This window comes from Botryllus schlosseri, chromosome 14, assembly GCF_051294905.1.
Source record: "Botryllus schlosseri isolate E-star chromosome 14, Bs_hap1, whole genome shotgun sequence".
Taxonomy (NCBI): Eukaryota; Metazoa; Chordata; class Ascidiacea; order Stolidobranchia; family Styelidae; genus Botryllus; species Botryllus schlosseri.
This window is the reverse complement of record NC_137249.1, coordinates 12,469,734-12,486,897: the sequence shown is the minus strand read 5'-3', so window position 1 is coordinate 12,486,897 and position 17,164 is coordinate 12,469,734. Positions and strand designations below refer to the sequence as shown.

General features: G+C 42.0%; 1 protein-coding gene across 1 annotated transcript in view; it reads left to right on the top strand.

The window, feature by feature from the left end:
• Positions 1-329: 329 nt before the first annotated feature.
• LOC145455213 (uncharacterized) overlaps positions 330-17,164 on the top strand; it is a 64,638-nt gene continuing 47,803 nt past the window's right edge. The window contains exons 1-2 of the mRNA XM_080333164.1: positions 330-6,190; positions 15,921-16,034. Of these exons, the coding sequence (XP_080189290.1) occupies positions 6,082-6,190; positions 15,921-16,034 (223 nt within the window). The 5' untranslated portion in view covers positions 330-6,081. The remainder of the gene's footprint in view (positions 6,191-15,920; positions 16,035-17,164) is intronic.

The following is a 17,164-nucleotide window of genomic DNA, read 5'->3' as shown; positions in this document are numbered from 1 at the left end:
CACAAAATGCTCTGGCGGGCCGCGTGTTTGAGACCTCTGTTTTAAACGATGTTTCAACGCTACCGCACGGTGGCAGCGATTAGATGAAATCGTAGTGTCATTATGAGATAATCTACCCGTCGACAAGACGGCGGCAATGCAGCTGCAAATAACATGGCGCTGTTGTGGTTGCAGCAACTTATGTTGATGACTCGGCGTTGTAGACTTTTAAAGTGAGTGCGCGGTAGTCAGGCGCGGTGTCAATTCGAGTATTGATAATAATAGCTTTACCGTGAATAGCGTAACGTGTGTTATATATGCCCGTACTCGTCAGACCTGCTTCAGTACTGCAGTTCAACGGCAGTGTTACTGTATGGTTAGGTTATTGCTGAGCGTGAAAGTTCTCTATCATCTTGCTGATTTTGTTTAATTATGCAGTACAGTGTTTGAGTGTTACAGAATTAAAGCATAATGGAGCGGGTTGGTGCAGCTGGTAATGGCAAAGGAAGTAATCATACCGTAGCCGCTTGACTTGCATAACGAGCTTCAACCGCGTGACGCGGCTTGGCGCAAGCATTGGCGACAAGGACTGGTTGAATATGCGCATTTATGTAGCGATAAACTGACAAGGCTTCGCGTTATTGCTGCAAGTCCATAGCTGTGCTATAGGGTGAACAGGTTTCCACGTATTAATGTTGAGAGGCTTTCAGTAACTTGAGATCGAAATGACTTGCCGGAGGGTATTCTGTACATGTAGCCAATGACTGTAAATGATTCACGCGTGTATAAGCCACGAGGTATACAGGATGTGTGCGCTACAGTATTTGTGGTCGGATCTTCTCTAAATTTATTCTTATTTTGTGCAGAATTCTATTATACAGATCCCTATTATAATGTCTGAAAACAGGGTTGCAAATCCAACTGGTCTGGGGCATTACCGCAGTCAAGCAGGCAAAATGAAATCATTTTCTGAAGCAACCACTTCTGTAGGCTCTGTGATGACCTGTGGTAGATATAACCGAGCGGACCCGTGTCAATTTTGTCCCCCCAATATTCGGTAAATACACCGTAAAAATACGCTTTCCCCCACTCAAGTCTTGCTCTTCATTCAAGTGTATCGTAGCGAAAAAGTGTTGTCGCATTTTCAACATCACTTGTTTATATGTGGCTACATGGATAGCCACCGTACCGGTGCCAGCGTCAATTGTTATTTGTTTGATATGTTTCTATAGAATTTGTGATTGCGGCAGTAGCAAACGATGTATAATGCATCATAATTCTAACGCAAGTACAATCTAGTGCATTATTGCGTCGCGCTGCAAAACAGGCTTGCTACTTATCTTTGCATTCTGCAACATATAGATTATTCGCATGACACAGTATCATATCCGTATCTGTGTAAATGGCGGGTGAGTCATTGGCCGGGAATTGCCGCGAATTGGTAAGAGCATGTTCCTGCCTGTAAAAATATTAACTTAATAAAATCGATCGAGGATAATCACAATTTAAAACATAGGCTAGTGCCGACAGGGAACTTGTTTAAATAAATCGACGCCGTGTATGCTAAGTAGGTGACCGACAGCTTCCCCCGTTCTTGACCGTGCAATTGCAAATCGATTCGACCGCGGAACTCGTTAGCAGGAAATGCTGTTATCAATTGTTGGAAGTAACTGTGATTGTAACGAGTTGGTCGATATTGCCAGGTTCAAGTAACGGACGGGTTACGATTGGAATCAACATCCTTTCAACTATGGCTGGAATCCACTTCCCTACTATACGCAAATATCAATGTTACACAAAATTACATGGTAGCTAACGATAATAATAGTGTGACGAGCGGTTGAGTTACCATATTTTGGGAATCTGAAACGAGGACACTTTTTCAATTCTCAGACGTACAATACTGGAGAAATATCCTCTAAAAATGGAGTTTACTCCGAATTTGCAGTTGGTTGACTAAAAAATATCGTTTTTCTGGCTCTACTCCCGAAAGACCCGCCGGACCGTTACTTGAGTGCTGTTTTGATGTATGTCAGTCAAATTTTCACATGCATTTAATCAAAAGTTTCAACAAAGAGCACGAATTCTCAAAAAAGAGGACAGTTGGGCGTCCTCCGAGGACACTTTCAAAAAAGTCAAAAAAGAGGTCGTATCCTTCTTTTTTAAGGGGACGTATGGTAACACTATGTAACGGTAGCATAGTACGCCAAGATATTTCCCAGCATTTTCTGCAATAATTCAGGTTCGCGATGCAGAAAATGAAAAGACAGGTATGCGATTTATGCGTCCAACGCAAACAATAATATCGATGTTTTTACTGCAAACTCCATTATTTGTGTAAGTGAGCCACCGAATCGTCTTATACGCAACGCAAAGTCAGTTTGTGTGCATTGTTCGGTATCTGATTTAAGCCTATTTCGCACACTAAACAACCGATAATGCTACACGGGTTCATTTCGTACGGTGGTATTTCGCTGAGGTTGCAGCTTTTTACCCCGAGGCGTGCTTGCGGTCGGTTTACGCTATTTTGTTCTTGTCGAGCGCTGTCCTTCCCAATTTCAGTCCTACATCATACTGGAATAGGCTGATATTCAAGTGCTGCAAAGTTCTTAGCCCCGATATAACTACATATCGCGAGCGTAATTTGCTTTGTTTCTTGAAATATAATGCCAGACATTGCCCAACGTCATGTTTACGCCTGGCTGGGTACGAAAGGAGATTCTTCTCTGTCTAACAATGAAATATTTGCTTGGGGTCTTTTCTTTCGAGAAATTGAGTAAACAGAAGAAGGCTATCACACCGTCGCTCTCCCTCTGGTGCTTAGCAAGGTCCCGCTGGAATAGGCCGTTGTTCGCGCGCGGTCCGTTAGGGAAATTTTCGATGTGCTGGCGGTTTCAGGTAGGTAAAGTTGAGACAGCCAATCATTTCAGGATGGTATGTGTGTTCTGGAGCTGTTGTAACCGAAATTAGATTGTGCAAAGATATCACATCTGCTCTCGCTGTCTGTATCTAGATAAAGTTACCAAAGATTAGGTGCAGGACAAACATACAGTGTCAGGTATCGCCGTACTGGCGGTTGAGATATTAATATTGCAAGGTGTAGTGGGACAGTATTCGTGAGATCACTGAACTGCATAAATCCAAGCGATGTTGCGCCTTTTGTAGAATTTGACCATTATTTTTGCTGGACTGTAGTTACATGTTTTGTACATACTCTACGATATTCGAACTATTTGGTGTAGCTCTTTCTCCCAATACACTCGGTTAGTCAGTCATCTGTGTCGCCAGAGTCCGCCTGTCTATCTCAACACTTTCAAAGTATGTTTTCCGTTGAAGTGGCCTTCGTCGGCTCAGCTGGTGTGTGGAAGTGCCATCCAAACGGCGTGTCTTGTAGACGGTGGTATTTCTAGATTTAGACCATGTGTTCTGTGTCACTGTAGTTCTAGCCGGGCGCGGTTATAACTCTGTATACAAAGATTTCTATATAGAACATTCCTTTTATTAAACGAGGCGTGCAGAGTTGTAGAGTTGCTCATTACTTTTGCCGTACATAGCTGTAATAATCCTGATTTACCAGACTTTTGTGACATCTACCTCGGTGATTGCGACTTCTTCGTCACATCGTTTCGAGGGTATTTTTGTGTTATACCGTCCGAGCAATTTCTCTTCTCGTAAAAGGCCTGACGCGTGGTATGAATCATGAAGGAAATTTTTCATTCCACCGTCTTTACCGCATTTAATATGAGAGCAATGAGCGCGAGAATGAAGCGGGCAGTACTATAACCTCCACTCCAGCTGACGTCACGTCGTTAGTCGTTTCATAAACAATGGAAGGAAGACCGAGCTGTGTAGCGAAATGCTGTATTGTATTTCATAGCGCTTGTTTAACTGTATGCCTATAAATACGTCTTTGTGTTGGTGTGCTCTTTTAGAGTGTCCATTGATCTAGTAGCCGGATTTGGAATGGTTCTGTGCTAGAAATTTCGAAAGTACGGTCGTACCATAGTGCAGAAGAGACAGATAGATGTTGCCCTTAAATTTAAAGATCGATTAGTAAGATGGTCGATAGAAGGTTGTAGTTACAACTGTGCCAATGAGGGCATAAGGAAATACGCACAACAACAGTACTTTGAAATACGGCAAATCAATGGAGATGACCAAGCCATACACAAGATCACAAGATGTTGAGAGACATTTCATCCTGGTTGAATGCACAAAGGATTCAGGGTTTTACGTTACACTTGTTTATGGTACAAAGATCAATAAATCTAGCCCAATATACATTGTTTGACTGTATTACTAATTGGCAAACACGAATTTAAACGCATACCCGTACGCTATAAGAAGCAAAGCTGACTTGCGTACCAGTGGTATTTGATAAACTGGTTGGCGGATAGCAGTTATTTAATCTGTAAGCCGGATCAGATCGCCTTACGTCATTGCTCTTGGAGTGGTGCCGCGTTGTTTTGTAGCTTTGTTATGATGGTGCAACATATCGTGAAATTCCACGCGGTTCTAGACATCGCTTATGGCGTACCATACGTTGTACCAGCATATCATTACAGGCAATCTTGAAGCTTGGCAGAGGGAAATAATAGCAAGTCTATTTATGCCGGCTGCAGCTTGGCTTGTCATATTTTGTCAAGGATGAAATAGTTCTACCGGTCTTCACATAAAGTGAGTAGCAGTGTATATGTATAATACAGAGAATTTCTCCATGCTTCTGGTAAATATTGTCGTCCTGTACTATTTGCTTAACTGGCAGTTTGGAGGTATAATATTGGAAATGGTTAGGCGCGGCTTTGTGTGACATGTCTATGAGGGATATTTTGTTATGAGGCAGTCTGGCGTTGTATAGGTATTTAACATCATATGCTGCTACATAGTGTCGTGACAACCTTACCTCTATAACCGCAGCCGTATTGATTAGAAACCTGTGATGTATAGTAGCCAGTTGGTAGCAGCATCAGCCATATAATTTAAAACTAGGCCATTGTAGTGTTTATCATGTAAAACCGATTCCTTCGTTTCGTTGGAGACATTATCTGCCTATAGTCCTACCTACACAGTACACACACCGAACCAAACATTCGCTGGTTCAATTGGTACGCCCTGTGACTCCTGGTAATTGGTAGCAGCGCGTCAATAATTTATAAGTCGTCCGTCAGATTCCAGAGTTATTGATCATCCAAGGTGACTACAGATAGCTGGTGATCATGACGTGAAAAAGAGAAACCTGTAGCATTTGCACGCCATATCTTGCGCGCCTATGCGCAGATTGTATTTTACAATATGTACATTGTACATTGTACATTTGTAAATACATACGTACATCGTCGTTCATCTGGATTTCATTATTAGGCTGCAGCTGCAGTGCAGGTGTGAATTGACGAAATAAGCTGTATCTTCCCGATCCACGCATGGCAAATTGGAGCTAACATCAAGCGTATGTCAGCAATATGGGTTATAAGCGGGTGGCAAAGTTCACGGCCACGCTTTTGTTACTGCATGTTCGATGTGTTGTTTTGAACCGTAATTGTTTGTACAAATGCACAATTAGCGCATTAATCACCTTATGTGTTACTTGGAGTATTCGAAACGAGATCACAAGCTTCTTTTTGCCGGAATGATTTTATATGAAATTCTGGGCACTGCTCATTCGAAAAATTGCTGTGGCGTTCGTAGTCCAGTCAACTCACCAAAGTCTTATGCCCATAGTTCAATATAGGCGGTATCAATGAAATTTCAATTCACAAGATAGAAACGCATCGGATTTCCGGTCTCGTGAATGCGATATGCTTGCATAGTGCACACAGTCGTTTTTTCATATCAAGCCTATGGCGTCATAATGCATTTCGCACGTGATTAGTTTCCATTGCGAGGGCACAGAGTAAGGTGTAACATGATTTTGCAAATTCCACATAGGTTATCAACTACTGCAGTTCGTACGACACGAACCTTTTCTATGTATCGGTATATTTTTAACGAGCTGAAGTGATCAGCTACTACAAACCTAATCGGACTACGCGAAAGGACATCTTACATATGGAATAGCTTGTCGGAGAACAGACGCTCATTCGTGCAAGATCGCCACTTGCCAGCATGTCCAAACTGGTAATGTTAACCGAAGCAGCGGACCTGGTGGAATCGAAAACATATGAAGAAATCGAAGTTAATGGCAAGGGCACGAACCATGCGAACGGAGTAAATGGTGAGCTAAGGACTATCGTCATTGCGAGAGTGGACCTACTGATGTACACACGGGTTTGAAAGTCTGAGCAATGTCTTAGAAGTTAGCAATATAGTTGTGTATCAGTAGGAACTTGAAATAATGCTGCTAATCACAAACCCGAAACTTATGTTTCTTATTGAAAGAATTGCATATAAATAGTGCGGTTTATCTGTTGAACGTTTCATAGAGAATTCCCTGCACTGCAAGTTCTTTTTCATTACTAGAAAATACGCGATGTGTGCGGCATCCTTCTACATTGAGATTACTTTTCCCGATCTGTCAAATTCTTCATATTGTCAATATGATTTTGCCAAATACTTCATATCAGCAATATGATTTTGCAGCTCACTTTCACATTTGCTCATCCCTCGGCATTAGACCAGATGTACGCACTCAAGCTATTGTCGGCAATGTTATAACCGGGGGTTGTCATCGACGTAGACCCAAAAATGAGGACAGTCGAAAAATTATATTGGCATTTAAAAATGTGTTTTTGTACATACTTTGTATTTGTACGAGCCGTGCCATATCACATTTCATACTTTGTGCCAGAAATAATCTGCTCCAGCAAGTCCTCGTTATTAGAAAGTGCGTCATGGATCTCACGACAGCTCATGTTTAGGTTTACCTTTAATTGTAGCTGAGATTTCAATTCAATTTATTGCTAAAAATTTCATTATTTCAATACACCACAAGACTGCGATAGAATGAACGATAGGAAGGTGTCGAAACGACTTGGAGTAGTCTTTGAAATCAGACACCCCAAGGCCTAGGCGTTGTAGAATAGGAGACATGCACACTGAGTGAAAAATAAAAAGAAGATGATATAAAAGGACAGGTGACAAAAAAGGTGACATGTGTCGTGCAACGATCACTCATTGCTCTACCTATCCCACCAGTCGGATGTCAAATCCTGTGGTGTGTACGCCACGGGAGTTCCTTTCATTTATGATGTCATCAAATCTCGGCGCAAAAGCATAATTTATAATATTATGCAACACTGATACCAGAGGGAAATGATGGAAGTTCTGTAGTTGTTGAAAGGACGCAAGTCGTAAACAAGGACATTTCTTGGAAATAAGGACAGTTGGGTTTCTAAGACATGTCCCTTCATAATAAGGACAAATCTTGGAAATAAGGACGGTATGGTAACTCTGGCTATAACTTTCCTCGGGGTACTATATTAGTTTCGAATTTCGCGTTGGACAATGCCGGTGGTAACAGTCCGATTACAACAGCTACTTTCCCAGCGATGTGCTGACTGGGATGTGTGTAGTATTCAATTTTGCTTAGCCAACTCTTTCTGTGGATTGATCATACTATTCTGATGTTGGCAGCGTCAGCAAGAGGGATTCGTAATCGTGTTGTTACATGAATATTTCAAAGCAGCGGTTCGCTATTTCGCGAAACTCTAGAACTCGGGTGCGGCGATTAATTTATCACCCACACAGCACGAGAATTCGCGATCAGCCATCTGTTTCATCCAGACACGCAAAATATTGCGACAAATCGCAAAGTTCATTCGCCAAATACCTCTATTGTGCTGGTTGTGTTTGTGTTGAGATAATATCGCCACTGTCGTGAACTGAGTAAGTGACTGCGAGTTTGCCGGAATGCCGGGCTTACATCGAAATATCGACATTGCAGACTTGCGTGCCAAGGTGCTCGATGGTGCGTGAATTAAAGTTTTGCATGCCTACGAAAGTTCGTTGCCACGAGACGCAATGCGCGTTAAGGTCTTATATCTTATGTCTTGTGACTTGTACATGTGCAACTACAACTAGAACTACCCACTTTTCTGAACTAGCAACTGGAACTACAACTTACAACCTTTCAAATCCAACTAGATTAAATTCTGAAGCAACTCGTTAGGAATTGCTGTATTACAAATGAACTAAGAAATATTAACAATAAGATCTGCATTTAAAAGGGAAGGGGTTTCAAATGGTACGGGTTCCGACCCCAAAAACACCTCATGGCCACGCCACTGTTAATAGTGATGACTCTGGGTTAACAATGGGTGCAAGAACATCACACAACAGAACACGGTTCACGCCAAACGACGACACGTGCTTTCTAGTTGTTTAACAACCAATGCACAACTGCAACTGGAACGAATCAGTTTTCAATATCAGCAACTAGAACTACAACTACTCAAATCAGTAATTATTTGACCGTCAACAAACGAGAGAGGTAGTTTATACGGTACAAGTAGGTTTGTGTCTGTCTGGCCCCAGCGGTATCTCGGAAGTTGCAACGCGTAAAAGTAAGCCGGAGTATAATCAGTGTTTCGTTGCGTACCGGATTGGCGACGTTGTCGGCCTGCTATTTGTCGTTTAATATCGTAGTTTGAATGAGTCATCGGCGAAATGATTTTGCACCCGGTTGAATCTGACTAATGTTACACATTACGCGTACTGAATTCGCGGCATTCGTACGTGGCTCGTATTTCGGAGATAACATCAACATCGAGCAGGTCAGCACTACTATAGCGCGGTGGCTTACATGCCTATACCGAATGTTGCTCATAAGTACATTCCTTCTACTTGCACTACATATTTGCGTTGCTAAGATGCGTGATTTAGTTTCACTCATTCTGCTCTCCATTCGCGTGTACCGGTTAAAATAGCGCCATTCTCGTTTCCTGTAACACAGTCACAGTAACCGGTACTTTTGTGACGTTTATACCGCCAGTCTTCTAGCTTGCCAATATAGACCCCGGGGAAATTATTGTCCGTTATCAATGCCCTCAAAGCCGTGTCACCCAGCCCGTTTGTTTGACCGCTTTGGAAACACACGAATCTGCGTAACAGAGTATACAGTATAGGTCTGGCAACTCTTCACTCCAAGGTCCTATACTCGTACTCCATATCCTATTTGATAACAACGCATATACCATAATGTCCAGTGGTATATTATTATATGTGTACTTGGCCAACTTTGTCTATTGGTATACTTGCGATTTATTGCTACACTATTGTTGTAGTAGTGTTTCCTGTGGCTGATGCATCTTCATTTTCTCATGAAAAATTGATGCTCCTTCTTGATGCGTACTGCGCAGTATTGTATTCAAGATTGGTATTACGAACGCTACCAATTTACTAGTGAAATGCATATAAAAGTCACGTCAGTGGCCAATCCATCAGAATAATGTTCCAGAAAGTATATTTGCACACAGCGATCAAGCGACTTGTCAATGCCCCGAGTGCCGGGACTAGAAAATTTGTAATTGCATATTTTTATTCAGGCCTCCCGTGTTCGCGAAGGTGTAGGATTTTTTCGAAAGACATTTTGGGATGCTCATTCCTGGTTTCTAAATACTAGCATGATAAGAATCGATCGATCGTGTGCCCATAGTATCTGAGACGGTCCTATATACATCAACAAATACTCAACTATTTCATGTAACGGCCCAGTTACAAAGGTTTATAATTTGCTTGGATCCGTAGTAACTGTCATGAGATAATTTTACAGTGATGGAAATGCTATAACTCTATACAAATACGGTAAAGCGGTATTAGCAAAATCAATAAGCGAAGTATATTAATGGTTCTGTCACAGGCGCGGTCACAGCTAGTGAAAGACTTGGCTATTTTTATTTCTTGTTAGTTCCTTTAAATCAGTGGTTACCAACCGGCGGGGAATTCAATGGTTTCTGGTGGGGAATAGACGCATTTGTGATATATTTTATACAGGATAGTCTACATATTTATGGAGACACATGCGCGATTGCCTTTGCCAGTTAACTGCACTGGAAACTATGTATGGAAAAGTATATTGCATGTTGTTCACAAAAACTCATTTTTCAACTCTTAATAACCAATGATGGTGTCACAAATGTATTCAGCACGACCAGTATGACGTGAAATAACGCTTTCGATAAATTTTTAGGGTTACTGGCATCGGTTACCAATACGTTTTATGTTGCAGTTATGGGCAATTGTCTTACTTAATGGTGTGATTTTCCAATATCAAGTTCCTGCTAAACGTCCGTGCATATGTTATGGAGTGGCATTTTTAAAGGGCATACCGGTATAGAAGTTTTCGCTAGTGTGGAATGAAGACAAAAAGTTTGAAACCACTGCTTTAAATCCTGGTTCTAAACTGGCGATAATAAGTCTTAAGGCGCAGTGGTGAAGGTTTTCACTATTCATACAGATGCAGAATATATTCTTTATAAAGTTCATGTTTAAAAACGCGTACAGCAGAGATGAACAGAAAGATTAATCATAATAATAAAGAATAACGATAATATATTTTGCATTTGTGAAAAATGATGTTTACTGACACAGATGAGGTCTGGAATCAACACTGAAAAGGTCCGAAATACGACCGGGCTACGCCTGTTGAGTATCCCTAATATATAGGAATAAACGTGCACATGTACATGCACGTAGCACGTTGTACACAAAAAGCCCTAACGTTCTCATAAACTCTGTTACTATGTTGCGACTCGTGTCTGCCGTTACTTCCACTATTCCCATATGATATACTTTAGATTGGGTTGGTACTTGGTAGTAAAATATTAACTGCTTCTGGTGAAAGTTCAGAGATAGCAACACGCCGTGAGAAGTATTTGTACTTCAGGTGGGCTTGTTTTTTGCTGGGCCTCTATACCGAGCACATGTGTTGCACCAATGTGGGTTGACTATCCGGGACAAATATTTATTAGTGTTTTAATTGGTATTTCCTTATACACGGCATCCAATTCGTGTGGTTTGAATTACAGCCTCCCCAAGCTATATCGCTCTATCCCCAACATGCTAAATAACTGGATAGTCAGATATTGCGTTCCATGTAATTCAAATAACCCGGCACGAAGCTTCATACCCGGCAGCGTTTATTATCGCTTGACGTTTCTGAAATTTTCAAAATTCTCGCAGCGTAAGCGCTAATTTACCATTTACGGTAGTCCCGTTTCGAACAGAATTACCGATGGAAAATTCCTGAATTTGTGTAGCGGCGGCTACACAAATTAACGGTGTTCGATGGAAATCGCTCTGCGCGCCGCTGTGCGCTTAACTACCGACATCACGAAAAATAACAAAGCAAACGCCCGAAGGTTGGGTACAAGTTGTAGCTGTCAACATAATTGACGTGACATTGGATGTGGTTGTTCCGTAGTGCGACGGTGTCTCGAATTGAACTCGCTGGTCTGACGATAAGCGCCTGTTTAGAAGTAGGAAGCGTCTGTGTGACAATTGTCACCGTGATCTTGATTTCAAAGTTAATACTTGTGCTGGGAACGTCATCACGACATGGAACGTTTCAATGAATATTAAAATATTCTTATGTGTTGATGAGTGTCGTTTTTAGATTACGGTGTTGGACCTGCATTTATTTGTCTATCGACTTCGTCACACGCTATCCCTTTCACTTCAGGGCCTTGTCCTTAGCCACGTTGTTTGCGTAGACGCTTCGGGTGGATGTTATTTGTTGATTTAAGGACACGCCGTTTAGCCCTACGCCCATCAACCAAATGTTCAGTTGTTCGCGCCGGTATCTTCTTGGTCAGGGCTGGCCAACCTTTTCAGCCAAAGGGCCACATTCGATTGACGAACTATTGCGCGGGCCACTAGCCGCGCGAAGCGCGAAAATTTTTTGAAGTTCATAGGTCAATAATATTGTCACTTGACTATATTGCGGGCCTGTTGTATATCGCTGGGCTAAGTTTGCGAGGACTGGGCTATTCGGCGCCTGGACATATCGATATCGAAAGCGGCGACCAACATGCGTCAATCATTTAGTGCCTAGGTCTTCGGTCTTACTGCGAGCGCAAACGCAATGTCGCGAGACACTTTGTCTCGTAATCGTGAGTATAGTTAGACTCAATCTGATACATTAGGTATTCTTCCATTTTCACAAAAGGCCAACAATAACAAAAACAAGAAATCGAGTGACAACATGTTGCACCAAGCTTGTGGAAATTTTTTACCTTTGATAAATCTATCGCAAATTATTCTGTTTTATTGTAGTGTACGAAGATATACCAATATGTGAATGGCTGATGAATCTGTCAATGCGTCGGAACTGATATTTTAGTCATCACATCTCAAGTGTTGCGGCCAGACTAATCAAATTTTTGGTTCGCCTTGCAAGTTCACAATCTGTGCAATCCATTTTTGATGATATTAGAAATTTCGGAAATTACCTCGCGGGCCACTCAAAATCTTCTCGCGGGCCACATGTGGCCCGCGGGCCACGGGTTGGCCGGCCCTGTTCTTGGTATTGGTAACGGTCTATAACTCAGTGTTTCTTAACTTTTTTAGCGCTCGTACCCTTTGTGATTCCATGAAATTTTCTCCTACTCCCTGTCTACTGTGGCTGGCGGAAATAAATGGTATTTTAGTAATAGGATTTAAACCCAGTGTATTTATAACTGACGCGTTGAATACATGCATTAAAAACAGTCTTGTAAGCAGGGTCGTGGTGACTCGGGTCATGACTTTGCTTGGTCCAGGTCAATACCCTATCATGACCTGACTTAATCGGACTCCACTTATGAGAAAATGAAATGACTCGTAACTAGGATTCAATTTTTCGAGTCAATTGGCAAGTCATTCGGCTTCTTCGCTGAGCATTCTGAATGTGTCAGTATATTGACAACCATACAGCAGCTGCTGGTGCACAATCTTCTTGTTAAATCTTCCAGTTGTGCTCCGTTCTTGAAGCGTTAGTTAGTCGTTCTGGATAACTGCCACCCTTACCGCTTGGCCGATATCCGGCAGCCAGTGAACAGCCAGAGCCATCGTTCCGAAAATCTTATAAAGAGGTCGGGAATTCCTGCAATCTCGTAAAAATCAGTGTCACGTCATAGATAAAGCTCTACTCTCATTCGATTTATTGAGTTCTTGTCCCCATGGGGCCGCAAGGGCCACGGCAGCAAACGAACGTTCCATATTGTGATGCAGACGCATGGTAATAATATGAGAACTGGCCAAGTTTACGTACCATATACCTACTGTGTATTACATTATTGCATTCTCAATTGCAGCGGCTGGGCTTTATTTCTTTATGATAATATCGCGATCGATTTTAATCTCGCTGTAAGGTCCCGTCGCGTTTGGCCCGGTTTGGGATCGTAGTAACGGCGGTTATGGTTGAGTCGGACTTTTCGATATTCATTTGACGCTTGAGCATATTGCGCGTGGATAGTCGGGAAAACGGTCAAAATTGGACCATGTGTTCAATCGTCACATTACGACTCAGTCTCAGCTATTCGACACGGTTCCGTGTCCGGTCCCATTACGGCGTCAGCTTTAGTTATTTGTTGTGAGCACTGCGCATTGTTATACCGAAAGCTTTGGTGTGACTATTTCATTTACTTGAATTTACCAAATCACTGTACACTGTACAGTGTACAGTGTTATTGTACATTCAGCGAGAATCTAGATTCATGACTGTGATTGTTTTCGTTCGGTTGGCTGGGGCGCGACTGTATGCACCGGTCATCAGAGAGCCATCCATTTTTCTAATAGTGACATTTTATGACGTGGGTTCTTGAAGTATGGGTCGCGAGGGTTCTAATTTTGGGTCGCCTCGGCACCAAAGCTGTCGTAAAATATATATGTAATATTTGTTGAAATTATTCGCGCTTTGTGCGATTTTCTGTGGATAGTTCGTCCATATCCGAGGTCACTGTTTTGTGGAGTATAGCCAATAAGCGAGACACGCAAATGAGTCGTTACTACAATGTCGCTTGATCACGAAAATGTGCCGACCTTTGTATTACAGTAATTCCACCAATTGGTTTGAAATCACTATCACGATATGATCTTTCCGACCCCGGTTTATCTTGAACCCACTGTCGGATGCTTTAGGATGGGTGTGTGCTACTAGCGGGTGCGGGACACCAGCATTTTGAGAGCAACCCCTTCACGCGCCGGGACACATGAAGACATGAAGTTTGGCCAACTATACGGGTGGATAAAGTGCGGTCTAAAAATTTTAAGAACCACCGGGGCGTACGATATTCGAATATCGTAGGCCCCGGAACCACAGTTTTATGAAGCGGAGGCAAAGCAAGCAGCTCAGTGTATTAGATACGATTTTGCTTGCCAACGGGTTGTTAATTGTGTTTTTCGGAATATCAGCAGTAACAAGCTATGTTCAGTTGTACTGGTAGTCAATTTTTATACGGTAAATATTTGGTAGTAAGCTGTAACGATCATATTCTGGGAAATCATTGCTTCTGGACCTTCACAACCATTTATCAGCTCCATCACCTTTCTTGTGTCTGCGAATTCAATTGCGTTACATTACAATTTGCCCCAGTTCGTTCGTTGTGCCGAATGTAATTTGTCGAGGACCCTTATAAATATTGGTCATATATATAAATCAAGAACCTGTTGGTATAGGTCCGTGTTCCTTCAATTTTTCTACGTTTTCTCCTAACGTGCTACTGGATTGTAAACCTTCGCTTCTCTACACAATGACGCACGTATAATTGTCATACGGCAAGCGCGTGTGATGAAATACAGAAGTGCAATATGTGGTCGTTATCGAACGTAATTGTTTCGTATTCATGCATTGCGGGTTACATTTGAGGTTAAATTTCGTTGCAAAATCGAGTCATTACGCTTGCTCTTGGCGGCTGTTGTTACGAACAAAGCGTCGTAATGTTGCAGCAATTGACGAGTTCAGGCGTTACAACCTGATGTATTGCTTGTGAAATTCTGTTCCTAGAAATCAAATGAACTTGCGGCGGGCGTTCGAAATTCGGTTCCAGCCGACATGTTTTTCAACTTGGTCAGACGAGATGTTTGCTGAGTCCAAACGAGGGCCGTAAAATATGTTCGGTATTTGCGCTGTCTAAATTTCAACGCTGTAAATATACTTTATCGATCGTATATCGAAGCCGACACTGATACTTGCAGCGGTCAGTTTTAACACGGGAAACCGTGTGAATCCCAATACCACCAACGCGATCATTGATATCGAAACCAATCGTATAGTAGCTGTATGCGGTGTTCGTTTTCAAGGTCCCCAAGATCTTGTTCCAATCGTTGGTCGGATCAGTCCGAAGTCTTGTAAGATAGCTATCCAGCGTTTCTTTGCTACACACAGGTGGGGATTGATGGCCATTGCTGGTTTCAATGATGCATATAACGCATAGACCTTTGCAGTTGTGGGAAAGAGTATTGCGATCTTGTGTCGCAATCATTATGTCAGTTACAGCCCTATTGTAGCTTAAAGTATAGGATGGAGCTGTTTGCGTACCCAAACCACCAATACCAACGATATATGGCCTGATAGACCCGACTTAACCGTTAACAGTCACTTGTTGCTTAAACCGCCACATACTTAGCCCTATTTTGTAGGCAACGTGTGAAGTGTACACTGTTGCTTACTATCCGGGATTCAGTGGGATCCTTATTTGCAGTAAGATACATTTGGTTATACTAGCGGCTAGCTCAGTAAACAAGCCGGCACTGGTTTGACTGCATGACTTGATAGTCCGTCATGTTTGCACAAGACAGTAATGGATCAAAGATTTGAATATGCTGAAAATATTGCGCCACGTGTGTTTAATGCGGCCGCGTAGCACATTTTGACGTCACAGCTTCCACGCGGTATTACGGGTTTGTGGAAACCAGACACGAACTTGTCAAATGTACACACAGCTAGAACTAGAACTGCTAAAAAACTGTAATTAACCGACCGTGAACAACTAAATTGGCTTTAACCGTTCCTCTATATTATTGTTTAGGTTCGGAGTCCAGTGACAACCCGACGCAGAATGGAAATCACGTTTACCCCTACAAGACGAACGCAGACGCGCTGCCTTCCTTAAACAGCAACCACAACGACAAAGGAAGCAGAGGTATTGCGTGGTTAATTGCACTGGTGTGGTGCTGCAGACGTATGTTGCGGCGTTGGTCTGCAGAATTCTTAAAATTGTTATGCAACTTTTTTGCCCGAATTGAATATTCGTACTTCAGCTAGGGCGGACGTTTGCGGTAGTGATAGTTGTAGCAGGCAATAGCGTTTCCGTATGTTTCTTTCTCAATAGGGGGCAATGTCATTGCAATTAGGAATTGTTAACAGTTGAAAACAGCTGGTATTAGACTTATGTGCAAAAAGAACTAGAAAGAGAACTACTCACTCTCAAATCTCGCCATTAGGACTAGAATTACAACTAATGACCTTTAAATATCCAGAACTAACTAACTAAAACACAACTAACCAATAACGGATGATACGAATTGCTGCATTGCAAATGATCCAAGAAATGTTGGAGACGGAATCGATGTTTCTAAACGATGTATTTTCGAATTTGAAATGGGTGGATTCTAATCCCCAAACGCCGCCCCTTGCTGCGCCACTGTTAGTAGTGAGTACTCTCAGGTAGCAATGGCTGCTAGAACATCACACAACAAAACACTGATATCACGATTCAAACCAAACGACGACTCGTGTGTTCTAGTTGTTTTACAACTAAATTCATTTTAAAGTGCGCGACTGGTACTAGTCACTTTTCAAAAACCGTCAGCCAACTATTTGATAGTTTGTAAAGTCTGGCTGACATTGTGTTTAGACGCGATCAACAATCAAGGCCTAATCACGACATTTTAGCAGACTTCGACAGTCGACACCTAGATAATTCTAGTTGATAGACTAATTATAGCGAAATGCCGGTAATCTAATTATCTTGTTTGGTGCTCTAATTCCAATGCAATTCGTTAAATGTTTCTATTCTCTAATTTAAGTCCTAATCTAATCTCTGGTTTTCCTGTAATTGCTGCAGGAGAACTGTATTGTAGGGCACTTCAAAAATGACTTTTTTTTCTCAAATCGTACTGGCTACTTGATAAAATTGTTAGGTTACCTAATTTAAGCCTACACACAATATTTGGTTCAATTCTAGCCAGTGGAAGCGGAGTTATTGCCGTCGAAAAATTTGGATCTGAATAAAATAGTATTTACGGTGACCGATTCTTTGTTTATTTATTA